The sequence below is a fragment of the Oncorhynchus keta genome, chromosome 13 (assembly GCF_023373465.1).
Source record: "Oncorhynchus keta strain PuntledgeMale-10-30-2019 chromosome 13, Oket_V2, whole genome shotgun sequence".
Lineage (NCBI taxonomy): Eukaryota > Metazoa > Chordata > Actinopteri > Salmoniformes > Salmonidae > Oncorhynchus > Oncorhynchus keta.
The window spans coordinates 17,778,016-17,798,129 of record NC_068433.1 but is presented as its reverse complement, the minus strand read 5'-3'; the positions used below and the strand labels follow the sequence as shown (position 1 = coordinate 17,798,129).

At 45.0% G+C, this 20,114-nt stretch overlaps 1 protein-coding gene across 1 annotated transcript in view; it reads right to left on the bottom strand.

Moving 5' to 3' along the window:
* Positions 1 to 365: 365 nt before the first annotated feature.
* Positions 366 to 20,114, bottom strand: part of LOC118391976 (adhesion G protein-coupled receptor A3-like) — a 63,752-nt gene continuing 44,003 nt past the window's right edge. The window contains exons 4-19 of the mRNA XM_035783504.2: positions 16,577 to 16,648; positions 16,065 to 16,136; positions 15,483 to 15,643; positions 10,620 to 10,833; positions 10,077 to 10,241; positions 9,131 to 9,332; positions 8,767 to 8,916; positions 7,129 to 7,290; positions 6,753 to 6,956; positions 6,091 to 6,292; positions 5,405 to 5,613; positions 4,908 to 5,032; positions 4,440 to 4,563; positions 3,588 to 3,733; positions 3,130 to 3,225; positions 366 to 2,212 (exon numbers count right to left, since the gene is read on the bottom strand). Of these exons, the coding sequence (XP_035639397.1) occupies positions 733 to 2,212; positions 3,130 to 3,225; positions 3,588 to 3,733; positions 4,440 to 4,563; positions 4,908 to 5,032; positions 5,405 to 5,613; positions 6,091 to 6,292; positions 6,753 to 6,956; positions 7,129 to 7,290; positions 8,767 to 8,916; positions 9,131 to 9,332; positions 10,077 to 10,241; positions 10,620 to 10,833; positions 15,483 to 15,643; positions 16,065 to 16,136; positions 16,577 to 16,648 (3,784 nt within the window). The 3' untranslated portion in view covers positions 366 to 732. The remainder of the gene's footprint in view (positions 2,213 to 3,129; positions 3,226 to 3,587; positions 3,734 to 4,439; positions 4,564 to 4,907; positions 5,033 to 5,404; positions 5,614 to 6,090; positions 6,293 to 6,752; positions 6,957 to 7,128; positions 7,291 to 8,766; positions 8,917 to 9,130; positions 9,333 to 10,076; positions 10,242 to 10,619; positions 10,834 to 15,482; positions 15,644 to 16,064; positions 16,137 to 16,576; positions 16,649 to 20,114) is intronic.

The following is a 20,114-nucleotide window of genomic DNA, read 5'->3' as shown; positions in this document are numbered from 1 at the left end:
TGCATTAATGATCCCTTCCTCTCACTGCCGACAGTGACACGGACTCCGCCCTGAGAATCAGCTGTCAATTACCTCAGGCGTTACCAGTGGGCCCCTGGAAACTTCCGGGGCAGAAAAAAAAAATTAATTAGATCCAGACTAAGACCTCAACCACAATTAAATAATTGACTCTCCAGGTGAGTGTAAAAAGAAGAGGACACAGTTCACCAAATCCCCAATTACAAGCTTGTCATGGTAGCTGCCGAGAAAGAGAGAGATCTTTTGAAAACCAAGATGCTTGGACTCACCTTTTGCACTCCTCTCGAAATATGTCGGAGTAAAGGTTAGCCGAGAAAAAGGGAATAAGAAACTTTCAATTACGTGAATGGAATTAGAAACGTTTGGTTTATTACACTGAAACAAACTAGAAAATTAAAAAGAACCCGCCCAGTGGATACACACTAGGCAATGGCACAGAACATGCAGTTTCACGTCCATAACTCATTTAATTAGGATTAAATGATAGAAAAATAAACCATTTACAAAATGTCTACTACAGAGACAGACCAGTGGCATCCAAAACACACACGTTCCACAAACTCAAAATAGTGTGACTATTTTGAAGATATTTTTTTCAATAACAATTGTTTTGAAACATTGTACCATAAAATAAAATAAACAATGATCGAAACAAAAAATTCACAGTTGAAGGGAGAGCGCACGTGACATGCAGTCTTTGGTGCAGAAAACACACTACACAGTAGTTTCGTGTTTCCATAGTCCCGTTTTTATGTTGGCTGAGCACGAGCTCTCTGTGTTGATTATAGGCATGATCTGCCCATTGTTTTTGAGCGTGCCGTTTTGTGTAGCCAGGTTGAGCCCGTACGACTTGGGCTGGCCGTCCACCAGCTCTGTGTTATTGGGCTGCTTTATGCTACTACTGTCTTTAATCGTAACGGACGCAGAAGTCCCAGCCCCCTCACCTTCTCCTCCTGTTCCTACTGTTGATCCTACACTTCCACTTCCCACTACTCCGATAGCTCCGTTGCCTAGGGCGCTAGTGCTGCCCCCTCCTTTGTCGGTGTAGCGCGAGCGTCGGGGCAGGGACGTGCTAGCGTCACTGCTGTCTTGTAGCGTCTGACTCTGGTGGCGTTCCCTGTAGGCCATGTAGACTGCCCGTCGGCTGCACCGCGCCTGCTGACTGTCGTGGTGTTCGTGGCGATGCCGCCTGTGGGGGCCGCTCTGCACGCTGCCGTCCACGCTGGTGGGCACGTCATAGGCGTACTCGCGCAGCACCGTGAGTCGGCTGGCCCGGTGGGCCCGCGCCCTGTTCTTGTGATGCCGGCCCGTGGGTCCGTTGGCGGCAGGATTGTTGTTGTTGGGCCGGAACTGCACTTCCACGGGTGCCACGTGCATCTTGATCTCGTTGTCCACCGAGTGCTCCGTCAGGCTGTTGTCCAGCATGGCTGCCCCATTGGCGGGCAGGGCTAGTAGGGGCAATGATTTGTTCTGTGCTGCCTCTGCATGCAGATTGGTCAGTTTGCTTCCCTGGGTGGAGTTTCGGACACTTGGGCCACTCTTATTGGTGCAGGATGACTCTGCGCTGCTGTGGGCACACTTGGCCGCATCGTCGTTGCCCCTACCAACCGACCCAGCCGCGGACACCGTGGATGCCCCTGGCAGTGGCAGCAGGGCGTCCTCCTGGGCCGAGTAGGCCCGTCTCTCGGGGCAACAGGCCTGGGCCCAGTGGCGCCTCATGTCCTGGCGGTTGACGCAGTGGTGTGCCATCAAAAAGCCACCCAGAGCCAGCGCCGCAACGCCAAACAGGCAGGAGAACACCAGGTCGGCCGGCCTCTCCTGGGACACAGCCATGGCGCCAAACACCCACAGCGACGCGTAGAGCCCCAGAGCAACCGCCGCGCCCAGGAGCTGTAGAGCGAACGTATGCTCGTTCTCCAGTGCTGACAGGGACACGGCATGGGGAGCCGACACCGTCGAGGACGAGGCGTCGTGGGACTGGAGGTGGAGGAGTGTGGCCGGGACGTCTCCAGCATCGCTGCCCGCTACCGCCAGCCGCTGTTGCTCCTCGGCGGGTTCCTTGAGTTCGTAGCGGCGCTCGGGGTGGCGGCGCAGCTGGAGGAGGATGCTAAGGAAGTACATGCAGTCCACGAAGACGATGAAGCCGACGGGGCCGTAGAAGGCCCCCAGGCTGGGCTCCCACGCCATCCAGCAACTGAGGAGAAGACAGAAGGGGAAGGCATCAGTACAAACATACAATAAATATTTATGTAAATGTGGTACACACGTACAATATCATACACACAAATGTATTGTGCAGATGTGTCGATATATCAGCTGCATTCAGTGAAAACACATAATTGTCAATGAAGCCATAAGACAAGTATGACATGACAAATCTTTGCCAGATGAGTCAAGTGTCACCCATTCAAGTGGTCCACAAACCATTTTTAAATTATAACAACTTCAACATTGTTTTGTGTTTGACTCAACCCATAGCTCATTAAATCAAGTTTTTAAAAAACACACGCAGGCATTGAGTCTCTTTGAAAATGCGAAAAGCGGGAATAGAGTATCTGTTCCGGAATATTCCACGGGGCGGGTTCCATTCGTCTCAGCTGCAAACTAATTAAACTCCAAAGACTTCAGACAGACACAGGTCCAGATTTCCAAATTACAACCCAAACAGCTGCCACCATAAAGTGAGAGAATGAAAGAGGGGGAGAAATGAAGAGGGAAAGAAAGAGCGAGAGAGCGACAGAAAGAGAGAAGCGAGAACACAAACAGAGAGAGGAAGAATGAGAAGAAAGAGAGACCGACAGACTTGGAAAATGGCAGCAGACGTGAGGTGCCGAGACACACACTATAAATAGCGCTCCCCAATCGGGCTCTCGGAACTTCACAGGGACTCAGAACTTTTCCTCCCCCCACAAAATATTTGTTATTTACATAAAGCTACGCACACGCTCATTCTGACCAGTGGAAAACGAAAAGCAATTTCTCTTGGGTCTAGTTTTATATATACACAAAGCCTTCTGTCGATATAAAACATAACAATTTCCATAAACACACACTATAGTAGAATAACTAATTGGTTTCCATACAATGTGACAGTAAACTGGCACTACTTACTATGGTGCGTTGGTCTGGCTACCGTAGTTCTTGATGTTGGCGGCTGCGGTTATGCCACAGACGATGATCGGTATCCCTCCGCCTATTAGGTAGAACCTGGTAGGAAAAGGTAGCGGAAAAAAAGAACTGAGTAGGACCTGCTTGGGATCAAATTGGTGGTGAGTTGGTTGCAGAGGTGGCATGTGTGCTTCAGGCCTCCATACTGACATCATGTGGTGGGTGTTAAACCAACGACGCAAACCAAACCCTCTCTCTCCACAAGTCACAGCTATATTTCCAGAAGATACATAATACACACATAATAGTATTAGCAGCTCCTTGTAAAGGGAGAGAAACGCAAAATGGGATTGTACAGCATTTCAACTGATCCTCGTCCACACACTAAACAGTTAGTCTGACACGGCTATAATGAACAAACCTTTTCATAACTGTGCATCGTGGGAAATGTAGTATTTTACCTCAGCATGGGTCGTGGAGGGGGCGGGGGCTCGTCCAGCTCTTCGTAGTGCTTGGCCTTGCGGGTCACTTGCTTGTAGATGTTGCGTGCCGTCACGCCCACCCACAGAGCTGTGGCCAGGGTCGAGTAGTGCAGAACTATGCCCACCTGGAAAAAAATCACCACCGAGCTCAGTCACGATCAGGATTCCACATTAAACAAACAACTTCATTATGAAAATGTTCAATGCGCCAAACTGTATGAGTGTACCAAGTATCATGATTTTATGAAAGAGTTCACATATTGCCTGGACTATATAAAGGCTTTATAGAGCATTCACAAATTCTACATTCGCACTACATAGATGCTTCACTAATAATTGATCAGCAAAATACTACGCATTCTGAAAACTCACTTCATAAAATGCTATTGTACTAATTGACCGTTTGTAAAGTTCCTTGACAAAGTAGAGCCTAGCTGTAGGATATCCTTTATTCTAGGGGGCAAAGCGTTATTTTCCAAGTTGTTCTCTACCAGCTGGGATCTTTGTGTTAAGGACAATGAGTATATGAAAAGAACCCAGTGCAAATCAGCAGGGGCTGCTACACTGCCTTCAGTCCCGTTTCTCCTCCCTTCTCATGGATTTAATGGTGGAAACAGCAAGTGTACACTTTGGGGAAAAAGGGTGGAGAACCAGGCATCACGCTATGTTGCCAAAGGCAATTTTGCCTCCTCCACAACATCTTGAGATCCCCATATAATTGTGAGATGCTTTTGGCAAGGGAAGGCAGGTTGGCAGTCTGGCTGGCAGGTTGGTAGGCAGATAGGCTGGCACACCAGTGGGTTATGGTGGTGGGGGGGGGGGAATACTCACAGCTTGGCACACGCTGGCGTAACGCGTCTGGTTGATGCCACCCACGAAGACGCCGCAGGTGAGGAAGATGTGGAGGCAGAGGTTGACCAGCATGTGCCAGAACTTACGGCTGATTCGGACAGACCTGGACACGCAACCACACAGAACTAGTGAGATTCATCAAAACAATATCAGGGAATAAAATATCTCGTCTGTTTGTTTGATCCATTCAAAATCTGTTACGAGTTTGGAGTGGTGGCGATGTGCTCGTGGAGTGGTGAACATATTAGTGGAGACTGGACAGTATTGGTCCCCAAACTTCCTTGCGTTGTCACCCACCCCAAAAGAAACTTGTGCTGTGACCCGAAAGCGAGTCACAGTCCATCATTTGGTAATATTAGATACCGTACTACTAGTAAGATGGGTACTTGGTATCTTATGCACTAGGTATACACGGTATTAGATTCTACTAGGAGGTAGAGCTGTTACCTGTGGTGGTAAACGTAGCTGATGATGATGGCCAGCAGACAGAGCAGGAGGACGATAGCTGTGGCATAGAGGACTGGGTGGAGAGGCTCAATGCTGGGAGAGAAATACTCCACCCCAGTAAGATCCTGTGGGATACACACATCAAAATGTTTGAATGTCATCACTTCAGACAATGTGTCATACAAAAACAAATGAACCCTGAAGAAAAGGTATGAGACAATTTCGTCAACTCAGGAGATTGTCATGTGATTGTCCCAAAACTAAACAGGTAGTGTTTATAGAGCGTGTGAACCCGAAAAGAGATGTTGAGCCCGTCTTGAAAAGGCTAATGTCTCGATGTCAGTATCCGAAATACTCAGAAGCATCGTGGCAAGAAAACAAAAGAAGAAGCGTACTGCATTTACTGAGGAAAACATGTTGGAAACAGCCTTATGTTGTCTCCCGGAGTCACATTTGTTCATTGAGTTTAAAAGGCCATTAAACCCCTGGCCACTCACCATGAGCACGGCGTAGTTGCTGAGCGAGTCACAGGAGAGCGTGGTGAAGTTGTCATGGTGGCGCACGACACGGCAGCCCTCGCTCTGCCAGCCACCCTGCCCACCCAGCAGGCTGAAGTTCCAGCAGGCGGGCACGGCGTCCGAGCCACGGGCAAACCTCCGCAGCGTGGCATTCACCGGCACACGCAGTCCGCGCAGCTGGAAACCCTCTGACCAATCAGAGGCAGAGAGACAGAGAGAGAGATGAGGAGAGCGATGAGGAGAGAGAGAGAGAAAAAGAGAGAGAGGCGTGAGTCTTCAAAACATATCCTGGTGCTTTTATTTATTGGTCCTTTTTTTAGCTACCTTTTCTAAAATCCAATGCAAGACGAAAGGGTGAAAGGTAGCCTAGCGGTTAGAGCGTTGGGCCAGTAACCGAAAGGTTGCTAGATCAAATCCCCGAGCTGACAAGGTAAAAATATTTTCGTTCTGCCACTGAACAAGGCAGTTAACCCACTGTTCCTGGGCCGTCATTGTAAATAAGAATTAGTTCTTAACGGACTTGCCTATCTGTATTACAGATGGATCCCTAAATCAAAAGTCTTTGCCCAAACCACAAAATTCACTCTTAAAACAAGTCACAACAGTATCTTGAACAAAACCCATCTAATACTTTAGTGGTACAGTAGGGTCCATGGCGGACTCACCAATCTTGGCCAGGAGAACGGGGGTGGCCACGTTCCTCCTCTTCCCACCGTCAGCCAGCAGGGTGGAGTTGCCCGTGGATGGGAAGAGCTTGCCGTTGCGGAAGGCCAGCAAGTGAAGCTTGTAGACGTTGTCGTCGGCCTGGCCCACGTACTGAGAGAACAGAGAGGGGGGGAGCTGCAGGGACGCCTCCACCATGGTGTTCTAGGGAGAGAAAGAGAGGATTTATTCTTTCATGTTATTTATCCTTTATTTAGTCCCATAGAGATAAAAAAAAATATGATTGAGTGTAAAGCATAATGTGTGATTCTGGTTTAACGTTTAAGTCTACAATTCATTGTTTAGTTAGCATTTACTTAGAAAAGACATGGTTATATGGTAAGCTGTTCTTAGGTTTGTGCTATGGGTGAACCTCAAGACAACACACCTCACTTTGGTAAAACATTTCAAGGGGCAATGATGGCGATATCTAAAACGAATGATGCATCATTTTCAGTCTATATATTGTTCAGGCTAAGGGGACCTGTTTCAATGACTGCTGCTGCTTGCGCTTTGCAGTCTGGGCTACTTTATAAGCACTTTGTGACAAGTGCTGATGTACAAAAGTTTGTGTTTCTACACATTGGATCGATTGCCTCTCCTTCGGTCATTCCTGGATACTGACCTTGAGAGAGAGGCTGGACAGGGTGCTGGTGACGTTACACTTGAAGCTGAGCTGGCGGTCAGGGTTGCCGTCCAGGTCAATGCGTGGGCCCAGGTCTCGGAGAGCGATGTGTTCAGGCATCAGCTTCTGGAACAGTGTGCAGGTCATGCCATTGAAGCTGCTCGCCTTGATGGCGTGGGCCTCCAGGGCGATGTTATGGGAATTCTGGGAACAAATGATAGGAAAAATACGCATGAGGTCAAATAAACAACAATCAGATGTACTTTTTAAATTCCAATAGTAAAAACACACATACAAAACGCCACCTCCCAACGACAATGCATTTACACCCCGATGCCATTTGGTAATGCGATCTTATGATCTGCCGCGATCTTACGGTGGAGTGGGCCTGGGTTCCGCTGGCAAGCTGGTGTACAGAGATCCTCTGGAGACACTCCACGATGCGGGAGCAGGCCCTGGCCTCGCGCTGAGCCAGCCGCAACACCCGCTCATCAGCGTGCATCAGATTACTGGAGATGTCCACCATCACGTCCCCCAACTGAGACAGACAGAACAGGGTTAACACACACACACACACCACACACACCAAGAAACCACAGAACTACACATAGTTACCTGCAAATACCAGACAGAGGTACACGCATACACAGGCCTTATCAATCGAAACAATAGAGTGCTTTGTTTTTTTATCCAAACACTCAATGTAGTCTTTATTATCATCGTCCTGGAAATACCTGAATTTGAGCCTTCGGGTTCCTCTCAGCGTTGACGGAGGGCACAGAGCTCTAGACCAGGGCTGCATTCCAAACACTTAACAGAAACACCCTATCCACTCAGCCCTCAAAGTAAGTGGACACTTCTGATGACGTTTCATGATGTCTGATGAGTATACACTTACAGAGCGAGGGAGGATAGATTCTTTATTTATTTTTAATGGACCACCTTGTCCGGAAATTCGTCATTCGTTCACCCCGCGATGATTGTGTTTTCAGCCACCGGTAGCTTGTGGGTGCTTTATATGCGCTACAGTCAATTATGATTGCATGTCGACTTATATTAACTATGTAATTATTATGATCGCCAGCAAATTATTTACCCAACCAACGTTAGCCTGCCTTGCTACTTCTGAAGAAGGAAAATGTTTTATTTCTACATTTTCCAAAAGCTAACCAAACAAAAACATCATTACTTTTACAAGACGTGTTTGTGCATTAGTAGCACAATTTCTAACTTATTTACATTCATTCTCCATAATGACGTTTTAAGTTTTGGCGATACTTTTCTTAGCGGATGTACAATCATCGCAAATTGAATTATGGCGCGTTTCAGGCCCCGAAGTGAACATAATTGTACACTCGTAGACTCCATTAAAAACGAGGGCTGAGGGGCTTACTTTGCGAACTTCCCTTGTCTGGCTAATCATTTGGACCGACGACAAATATGGCTGCGGGGATTCCCCCAAGAGCTTAAGGCGAGGGTAAGTGGACGATGGTGTGTCTTTTACAACATTGCTCAGGTGCAACATTCAAAGCCTTCCCCAATGAGCACAAACTGACAGGTGTGAAACCCAACAGACAAAGAAACCCGACCCGGCCTTGCTTTGCAATCCCCCGCAGCTCGACAGGAAAAATCCCCCAATCCAGATCCTAGCTCATTCGCTTTCATTACGATTCCTCTGTGGATTTAAACAGGACAGGGTTGCTCTGTATCAACTATGAGGAGTGGAATAATATAAAAGGGCCAAAGTATCAGCAGTAAGCTGGAGGTGAATACACTGTGTGGCGTATTCGCACCTCTCACTTGCACACACAGTAAACACACACTTAAAAAAGACTATTACCTAGCTCTACTTAGAACATTTATTTTGGTTCTGACCCCCATTTCTTCTCATTACACTTATGCCTGAGGCCGTGCATGTTACTGTCCTCTCCGAGTGTGTGTGTGTTTGTGCTTCTTTATATGAACATCTTATTCATCCATAAAGGTGGGACTGGGAGACTGAAGCGGGACTCACCTCCTTGTATTTCTCGGCAAACTTGCCAAACTTCTCGATCATCTCAGCCACGAAGATGACGTCCATCTTGTCTGAGAAGTTGGCGGCCTCGAATGTGTAGACGAGCAGCTGGCGGGCCGTGATCACCGCGTTGGTCATGTTCAGAGGCATCTGGAACACAGAGAGACAGAGAGGTTTAGAAGGACTGTACACAAGAGTGAACGCTTCAAAAAACAACACTTGAGTGTAGGAAGACAAAAAGAAAGAAAGAGAAAAATAACAAATCAAGAGGGGAGACTTGGCGGGAGATATACAATAAGTTGAAGAAAGAAAAGACGGACAAAGAGAGCAAATCAAACATGGTCAGACAGAGTGTCATGGTCACCTGGTTGATGATGTAGAGGAAGCGAGTTACGTCTTTCTGGTACTGGCAGCGGAAGTAGTCGTCCTTGGCCCACAGGCCCCCGCGGTCACAATCCCGCCGCGCGCGCCGCTCCTCACCCACCGAGCCAGAGTAGATTCCCGTGCCCGACGCCAGCTTGTTGCAGGGCAGGTAGACTGTGATGCCTGCTAGGGTACGAGGCCATCTGAGAGGTGGGGGGGGATCGAGAGAGAAAAACAAGGAGAAAAAGAGAGGGGAGCAAAAGATACAATAGATAGAAAGAGAGGGACAGAGAGAGAGAGACATAGTATATAGATAGAAAGAGGGACAGAGAGACAGTGAGTAAAGTCTTAGAAGGGTGGGTTTGCCACAATGTGGTGGCATGATTCACAAGATGTGTTCCAGGAACATGGGATTACTTATCCGCAACAGCGGTTTACTTACTGAGCTCAACATCATCATTGAAAACCGTGGAGCGCTTTAGTTCCTGACCAGTACTACTTATTCACTCAATGGAATAAATGCTTTTGACAGTCACTCAACTGGTTCGTATTCATTAGTGCACACTGTGGGAAAACATACCAAAACAGTGTACAAACTAAACTATTGGAATTTCAGGTTAGTAAGGCCTAATGAATACGACCCAGATTTTACTACTAACAACAAGTCTGATATTCAGCCACTAGGTGGTGCCACCGAGCTGAGTTTGTTTAAAAAATAACTGTCTGGTACAAACTTGTTTACCTCAACAAGCACATTAAAATTAAACAAGTACGTGATTAAATAAGACACTAGATATATATATTAATACAATAGATAAATATATTAGATTCATAAAATAGATTAATACAACTACAAACATTTACCTGAAAAATTTCACAGACAGATTACCAACTAATAATAACCTAGACTAGCATAAAATGTGATAGTGAAAGTAGCACCCCCTCACCTGAAGTCACCCTTGTTGTTGGACACTCTGTCGGGTGGGCAGTACTTGGCGGAGCTCTCCAGAACCACAATGTCGACGGTACGGGTGGTGTTCCCTCGGCTGGTCTTCACACGACACTCCCATTTCCCAGTTGAAGCAGGCTGGATGTTGGAGATGGTCAACGCACTGAGTAAAGAACAGAGGGGAACAAGTAAATCAAATATTACTGCCAAAGACGGAAAGAGAGAGTAGACCGCTTTTAACCATGCACAATCTGTCATTTTAATTTACAGTCCAAAAGTGGTACCCCAGCTGTCTCTTGCGGCCTACTGCTTAGCTGATTTAAAGAGGGTTAGGTCAGTTGTGCTTTGTGGAAACAATCAATCAAATCCTATTTACATAGCCCTTTTTACAATAACATTTGTCATCAAGTGCTTGACAGTAACCTTCCCTTAACCTCCAAGCAGCAGCAGGGGTAAGGAAAAACTCATCTAAGGGTGCCGTTCTCATTACCACTGTCTTCTATCTATCCACCAACCCGCCCACAAGTACCGTCCCCCTTACCTGGCGATGAGGGAGCAGTTCTGTACCATGCTCTTCTCGATGAAGATGCCCTGGGCTGCATCGGGCTCCACCATGCGGCCGTCCTGGTACCACAGCACCTGCATGTCCTCCGCCACGAACGAGGCCTGGCACTGGAAGGGCAGGCTGTCGCCCTGGAACACGACCTGACGCTGGGACGGAGTCAGCTGGAAGGAAGGCAGTTCCAGGGGTGCGTCTGGAGGGTAGGGGAGTATGGGGGTTACATTTTAGTGCATCGCTCTCTCTGGACTGCATGTCTGGGTAGGATTGGGTTAATTCAAGTTATTTGTTCACAACTGAATTATTCTCCTCAGGGGTGAAGCCAGGTGCGAAATGAAGCCCATCTGTAAATAGCACACCCAACTACCTCATCCCCATATATATTTTTTTGTTTTTTGCTATTTTGCACCCCAGTATCTCTACTTGCACATGATCTGCACATCTATCACTCCGGTGTTAATGTTAAATTGTAATTATTTATTGCCTTACCTCCCTAATCTTATTACATTTGCACACACTGTACATACACTTTTTATATTGTGTTATTTTTGTTGTTTTTGTCGCACTGCTTTGATTTATAATCTTGGCCAGGTCGCAGTTGTAAATGAGAACTTGTTCTCAACTGGCCTACCTGGATAAATACATGTGAAATAAAAAATTTAAAATAAAGAGGGGATCATTTCAATAGTCAAACGTTGGTACCTATTTGTCACTCGGTCATGTGTCTCCACTTGTAAAAGCTGTGCCACGTATTTCCTAACCCGTGCAGTGAAGAGTGCCAAACTGATAAGACAGGGCAAGCACAAACAAAACACTGCAGTGCTCCGTACTGCTGGCCCTTCCCTTATCGCCTGTGTCATTGGACAACTCCCACTCCCAACAACACCAGCAACTAAAGCCATCTCTGAACTGAACACAAAATAACTGCACTATACGCCATTTGTTCTCTGTTCATCTCTCTGCATTTTGATATACCCTGTACATCCACCGAATATCAACTGTGTATACACTGTACATCCACCGAATATCAACTGTATATACCCTGTACATCCACCGAATATCAACTGTATATACCCTGTACATCCACCGAATATCAACTGTATATACCCTGTACATCCACCGAATATCAACTGTATATACACTGTACATCCACCGAATATCAACTGTATATACACTGTACATTCACCGAATATCAACTGTATATACCCTGTACATCCACCGTATATCAACTGTATATACCCTGTACATCCACCGTATATCAACTGTATATACACTGTACATTCACCGAATATCAACTGTACATCCACCGAATATCAACTGTACATTCACCGAATATCAACTGTACATCCACCGTATATCAACTGTCGATACCCTGTACATCCACCGTATATCAACTGTATATACACTGTACATTCACCGAATATCAACTGTACATCCACCGAATATCAACTGTACATTCACCGAATATCAACTGTACATCCACCGTATATCAACTGTACATTCACCGAATATCAACTGTACATCCACCGTATATCAACTGTATATACCCTGTACATCCACCGTATATCAACTGTATATACACTGTACATTCACCGAATATCAACTGTATATACACTGTACATTCACCGAATATCAACTGTACATCCACCGTATATCAACTGTATATACCCTGTACATCCACCGTATATCAACTGTATATACACTGTACATTCACCGAATATCAACTGTACATCCACCGAATATCAACTGTACATTCACCGAATATCAACTGTACATCCACCGTATATCAACTGTATATACCCTGTACATCCACCGTATATCAACTGTATATACCCTGTACATCCACCGTATATCAACTGTATATACACTGTACATTCACCGAATATCAACTGTATATACACTGTACATTCACCGAATATGAACTGTATATACCCTGTACATCCACCGTATATCAACTGTATATACACTGTACATTCACCGAATATCAACTGTACATCCACCGTATATCAACTGTATATACCCTGTACATCCACCGTATATCAACTGTATATACACTGTACATTCACCGAATATCAACTGTACATCCACCGTATATCAACTGTATATACCCTGTACATCCACCGTATATCAACTGTATATACCCTGTACATCCACCGTATATCAACTGTATATACACTGTACATTCACCGAATATCAACTGTATATACACTGTACATTCACCGAATATGAACTGTATATACCCTGTACATCCACCGTATATCAACTGTATATACACTGTACATTCACCGAATATCAACTGTACATCCACCGTATATCAACTGTATATACCCTGTACATCCACCGTATATCAACTGTATATACACTGTACATTCACCGAATATCAACTGTACATCCACCGAATATCAACTGTACATTCACCGAATATCAACTGTACATCCACCGTATATCAACTGTATATACCCTGTACATCCACCGTATATCAACTGTATATACCCTGTACATCCACCGTATATCAACTGTATATACACTGTACATTCACCGAATATCAACTGTATATACACTGTACATTCACCGAATATGAACTGTATATACCCTGTACATCCACCGTATATCAACTGTATATACACTGTACATTCACCGAATATCAACTGTATATACACTGTACATTCACCGAATATCAACTGTGTATACCCTGTACATCCACCGAATATCAACTGTATATACACTGTACATCCACCGTATATCAACTGTATATACCCTGTACATCCACCGTATATCAACTGTATATACCCTGTACATCCACCGTATATCAACTGTACATCCACCGAATATCAACTGTATATACCCTGTACATCCACCGTATATCAACTGTACATCCACCGAATATCAACTGTATATACCCTGTACATCCACCGAATATCAACTGTATATACCCTGTACATCCACCGAATATCAACTGTATATACACTGTACATCCACCGTATATCAACTGTATATACCCTGTACATCCACCGTATATCAACTGTATATACCCTGTACATCCACCGAATATCAACTGTATATACCCTGTACATCCACCGAATATCAACTGTATATACACTGTACATCCACCGAATATCAACTGTATATACCCTGTACATCCACCGTATATCAACTGTATATACACTGTACATTCACCGAATATCAACTGTATATACACTGTACATTCACCGAATATCAACTGTATATACCCTGTACATCCACCGTATATCAACTGTATATACACTGTACATTCACCGAATATCAACTGTATATACACTGTACATTCACCGAATATCAACTGTATATACCCTGTACATCCACCGTATATCAACTGTATATACCCTGTACATCCACCGTATATCAACTGTATATACACTGTACATTCACCGAATATCAACTGTATATACACTGTACATTCACCGAATATCAACTGTATATACCCTGTACATCCACCGTATATCAACTGTATATACACTGTACATTCACCGAATATCAACTGTATATACCCTGTACATCCACCGTATATCAACTGTATATACCCTGTACATCCACCGTATATCAACTGTATATACACTGTACATTCACCGAATATCAACTGTATATACACTGTACATTCACCGTATATCAACTGTATATACCCTGTACATCCACCGTATATCAACTGTATATACACTGTACATTCACCGAATATCAACTGTATATACACTGTACATTCACCGAATATCAACTGTATATACCCTGTACATCCACCGAATATCAACTGTATATACCCTGTACATCCACCGTATATCAACTGTATATACACTGTACATCCACCGTATATCAACTGTATATACACTGTACATCCACCGTATATCAACTGTATATACACTGTACATCCACCGTATATCAACTGTACATCCACCGAATATCAACTGTATATACACTGTACATTCACCGAATATCAACTGTATATACCCTGTACATTCACCGAATATCAACTGTATATACCCTGTACATCCACCGAATATCAACTGTATATACACTGTACATCCACCGTATATCAACTGTATATACACTGTACATTCACTGTATATTTGTATATAAACTGTTCTTTCTCCCGAGTGGCACAGTGGTCTAAGACACTGCATCTCAGTGCAAGAGGAGTCACTGCAGTACCTGGTTCGAATCCAGGCTGCATCACATCCGGCCGTGATTGGGAGTCCCATAGGGTGGTGCACAATAGGCCCAGCAATTGACCCAGCACAATTGGTAGGCCGTCATTGTAAATAAGCATTTGTTCTTAACTGACTTACCTAGTTAAATAAAGGTAAAAAATTAAATATCTTATAGCTCTATACTCACTCTACCTAGTTGTATGTAAACTCTGTTGTCTGTATTCTGTCTCTAAATGTAGTCGATCACTAGCACCATATATCACCAAGTACAACTCTGAGCATGTGTAAAGGTAGCTACTTGGCGAATAAAGGTGATTCTGAACTGAAAATAGAGTGCAGAGCCAAATGCTAGAGGTTGCACGTCCATCTGTTCTGTATATCCAGATCAGATGTGTGGGCATGGTTATGCGTGACTGTGCTAGAGTTTGAAGATGTGTGTGTACGCATCAAAAGGTAGTCTCTTACTAGGAGCTCTGGTACAAACAATGTGATGTAAAGGGGTAACAGGTGTTTGTATGTACGTGGAGCTCAAGGGCTTTAAGGTGATGAGTAGTTGTAGGACCAGGTGTGTGTGTGTGTGTGTGTGTGTGTGTGTGTGTGTGTGTGTGTGTGTGTGTGTGTGTGTGTGTGTGTGTGTGTGTGTGTGTGTGTGTGTGTGTGTCCTTACCACAGGTGAACAGCTCAGGCTTGGTGGAGGTGATGAGCTGGCCCTGCAGGGAGCGGGGGTAGGAGCAGCTGGTGTCCTTCACCCCCACGTTGTTGTCTTTGATCCAGTGCAGCAGCCACAACAGGTTGCAGTCGCACAGCAGGTACGGCGTCTGGAACTCCCTGAGGTAACGTGGGGACAGGCAGAGTTAAAAAATACATTTAAAAAGGAGCATTACTTTCAGTTTCATTTACAGTGAAAAGTGAATGTCCCCTGTTCGATCCCCCGTTCCATAACCTACTTTCTATGCTGTGTTCCTCTGATCTACTTTTTATTGCCTCTCTGCAATTGTTTGTAAACTGAGGGTTGGGCCCTTGGTGGATGGAACCATTTGAATCTTTGTTCTGCTTCCTGGCTGAATGCGTTTGCATTACCTTGAGTTGCGAACCAGGAAATAAAAGTTACAGATTGCACCTATTGGTGCATTTCTACAACAGGGTATTGTACTATACTCTTTAAAGTACCCCGAATAGAAAACCCACTACACTGCCACAGGGTGTCATGGAATAGCGTTGCAGGGCCTGAACTCTAAAGCATACTTACAAAGTCTTCAATGACACCAAGCTGTCAAACGTCCCTTGGGCCAGCGATGAAAACATGTTTCCTGAAAGGTTTCTGAAAAGGACAAGATGAAGGCTATCAATCATCTACAACAGATCAAATCAAGTGTGCCAATCTGTCACACATCACACAATCAGGACCCAAACACAACCTGTCATTGGCAACTCCACTGAGATGTCCAGGAATCTTAATCCTCACCTTTGCATCGTAGGGAAAAGCACATGGAATAATATGTTGCAGCTGTGGCACTGAGACCCGTGGGGGAACCATGGGTATTATGCTAATATCACAGCACCTGGACGCCACCATTTTCTGAGCAGGGCAATTACTATTAGGGCGTTGGAGCCAGATATGTCACTTTCACATGAATGTCCTTATCAATGACTTATTTTTAGGATGGATAGGGGGAAAATGCAAACCGTTTTCAAAGAAAACAATACTATGGATCTGGCGTATTTAAACAAAGTAATAAAGGAAAAACAACTACTACTTACAGTCGAACTAGACTTGTGAGGCCTTTGAATATGTCCACGTTGAGGCAGCCAATGCGATTGTTGGACAGGTCTCTGTAGAAAGCAAAACAAATGGAAATTCTGGTTATATTCTGTCCTGATTTACTCAAGTCAAACAGCAGCAACAGTCTAAGAAACGTAATTTGCCATCGGTAATTGTACAAACAGCATGAAATTCATGACTAGAGTCAATTGACCTCATGTGGTGACTCTGCAAATTCTAATAAATCCACATTGTAGCTCAACAAGTCAAAAAGTGGAGAAAACTGTCAACTCAATTAAAAGACGGGTGATGTCATTCGCAGAGACAGGTTGGGGCAGAGGCAGGGATTGAAAAATCCAGGTCTGTCAGTTTTACAACTTTTCAAGGTGATTTGAGACGATGCCTGTGTTCGCCCCGAGGCGGCTTTCACATCAAAGCTGTTAGTAACACACTATACTAGTTGAAATTAATGTATTATGATTGATGTCCTACACATCAAAGTGTGTCTTTTTTCACCAGGACCTGACACAAAGTGTCTGCCAAACATCAGGTAGTATTATCGATCTTTGAAGAAACCGTGTTTGGGCAAGGATTTTATTTCGTCTACATTGTGAAAATATGATTTTGATCAACTCAAAGATAGTTGAAACTAGAAGAAATGATGATGGAAGGCAGTTCGAAACAACCATGTATAAAATCAAGGATGTGGTGTATTTGCAAGCCGTTACAGATAAACAAAACAGATATGCTAAATGACTCGAACGTAAACAAATGACTCAAGTGTAACATTGGAACGGTCAGAAGAGGCCTATAATAAATAAATAATAATATATGCCATTTAGCAGACGCTTTTATCCAAAGCGACTTACAGTCATGTGTGCATACATTCTACGTATGGGTGGTCCCGGGAATCGAACCCACTACCCTGGCGTTACAAGCGCCATGCTCTGCCATGCTCTACCAACTGAGCTACAGAAGGCCTCACAATACCCTACAAACTAGACCCTGCTAGCTGCAAGCTACAACCCTAGCCCAAGGCCTAATGCCAGGGCAGCATCAGACACTTAAATGCTTAGAAATTAAGTGTGGAGCGTATTACGTAAACATCCTGGTGTTGGTCTAATTATTGTTGTGGTTCCTAGGGAGGGTGGCAGCTGGGGAATTTACTGAGTGAGGTGGTTAGTTCCGCCTGGCCTGGGAAAAACCTTTCAAGGGTTGCCAAGAAGTCATGCTGGCATCCCGTGTCTGAGGAGGATCACCTACTGGGGTGGAACTCCCTTAGCTAAAGGGATAAACTCCCACCCTGCCAATGCTGCCATGGCATAGCATTAGACATGGTCCAGTGCTTTGCAGTTGATAGTGCAGTGTGACGTCAAAGCAGCCCACATAAGGAGAAAATGGCCATCTCTCACAAATTGGCCACATCATCCCAAATATATTCCAACACGTTTGTTTTTTAAAATCTTGTGTTCTGTCCATTAAAGTAGCAGCAGCGCTCAACATTACAGCAGACCCAGAGCAAGCTGTCTGTTGTGATATGAGCAGATATAAAAATAGACGGGTGTGTAAGTAACAAGACGGGGTCAGTGACTGTTCAGCTGTCGGTGGAATGTAGCGGCTGCTGCCGGGTGGTAAGGCCCTGGAGTGGCCAGTAGGGGGTTGTAGCTTGAAGTTGCCCCTAGACACTGGATCCTGGGTCCATTTTCCATTTCCCCCACACTAATGGTTAACGTCAGGATTGGGGGAAGGGAGGCTGATCCTAGATCTGTAGATAGGGGAAACTTCACCCCAGACATACATGAATGGGTTGCATCCAGCAAAAAAAAATGTGCTTTGTCGCGTCATAGGCATCTTATGGCTCTATTGACAACGTACACATTTAGCTGAATGCAACTGATATATGGGCACGTCGCACCTGAGTCTAGACCTACTTTCTGCACATCAGGACCTTGACTAGCTGTATCGGGTGGTAAAACAGGGTTGGATCTAGCCTCCCCTTGGGCTCTCTCCCCCCAGGGTATTACAGTATCTACTCCACCACCCCTAGCCAGTCAGCCCCAAACAGCTGGGACCAGGCACCATGTGACTGATCCCAGATCAGATGTTTGTCCCATGACGTGTCCAAAGCAACCCTCAAAACGTTGCGGTCATGTTAGCTTTGCTTTTCATTTACTACAGTGGGAGCGGATCAGTTGCAGCTCGTATCCGTCAGCTGGGTTGAAATAGGATAACATTTCCTAACAATGTACACTGGAATGGACATTGGCCTACATTTCGATTCATTACAAATGATGACAATGAAAAGGGGTGAAGTAATACATTGTAGCATGCATTGAACATGTCTGTTTTTTCAAGAGAAACTTAAAGAAAAATGTCAAGTCTGACATCGCTCTCCTCTCTCCGACAAGACGGATAAAAGAGGCAAGCAGCTTCGGTTTGGCCAAGTCGCTCGAGTCTTAAAAACGAGCGAAAATCTAATTAGGCTCTTTGAAGTGAGGTACAGGGACAGATGGGAGAAATTAAAGATGGCTGAGGCTGAGAGAGAGAGAGAGAGAGAGAGAGAGAGAGAGAGAGAGAGAGAGAGAGAGAGAGAACACTGAGTCTTTGTCGGGTGCTTTCGCTACTGACTGCATTGGAAGAGAGAGGGAGCGTGTATTTTCATGTCCTCCCTGTCAATTAACTCCATCACCCTTTTCCAGAAGCAGAAGAGGGCGTGGCTGGAGGGTAGGTGCACCGCGTGCCAGCAGTCACCACAGGGCTTCTGTTTACAGCACCAGGCCCAAGTTCAAGACTCATTTTACCTCAGCTACTCCTTTCGCACTTTTGCTAGTTGAGGAATATGTTGTAAGCGATATGTTGGAGACGCAGCCAGAGACAGGAGCAAATGAATGATTTAACCACCTCCTGAAAACCTGTCTGTGCCGTATATTTCCACTGCCAAACATGTTAATTATGTGCAAAGACTGCTGTGTCTTCTGACCATAATACTGATGCATTTATAATCAGTGGATATCCAGTTTTTCTGATCAATTCATTTCGACCCAACGTTGACATTGTGTTATATAGGCGCATGCAAGATGAAACAGCTGTTTGCTGAATGATTTGTAGGTTGGCTGAGGGAATTACAGTTAGCTATACGTTTAGGAAATATAAGTCTACAGTTGGTTGTAAAATGGTTGAGGCTTGACGAGGGGAAATTAAGCTCTGCCCAAGCCAAGGATACAACCTTCCTGTCTCACTCACAGCTCCGCACTAGCATCCAAACTATAGTTTATGTTGGTAAGGACCGGCAGGTATAAGATGATTGCAATACACAAAGGCGCACACACACAGACAGAGACACACAAACACTCAGAAGAGTGCACAGGCACAAACACACTCATACGCGCTCTCTCTAGCACAGACACACAGACCCACGCACATGCCCATCCATCCATTCCCCTTTCCATGAATGTGTGAAAGTAGATAGGGCCTCATGCAGTCTCAAGTGGTCCCTGGCAAGGGCCCAAGTGGACTGGAGAACTGAATAGAACATTG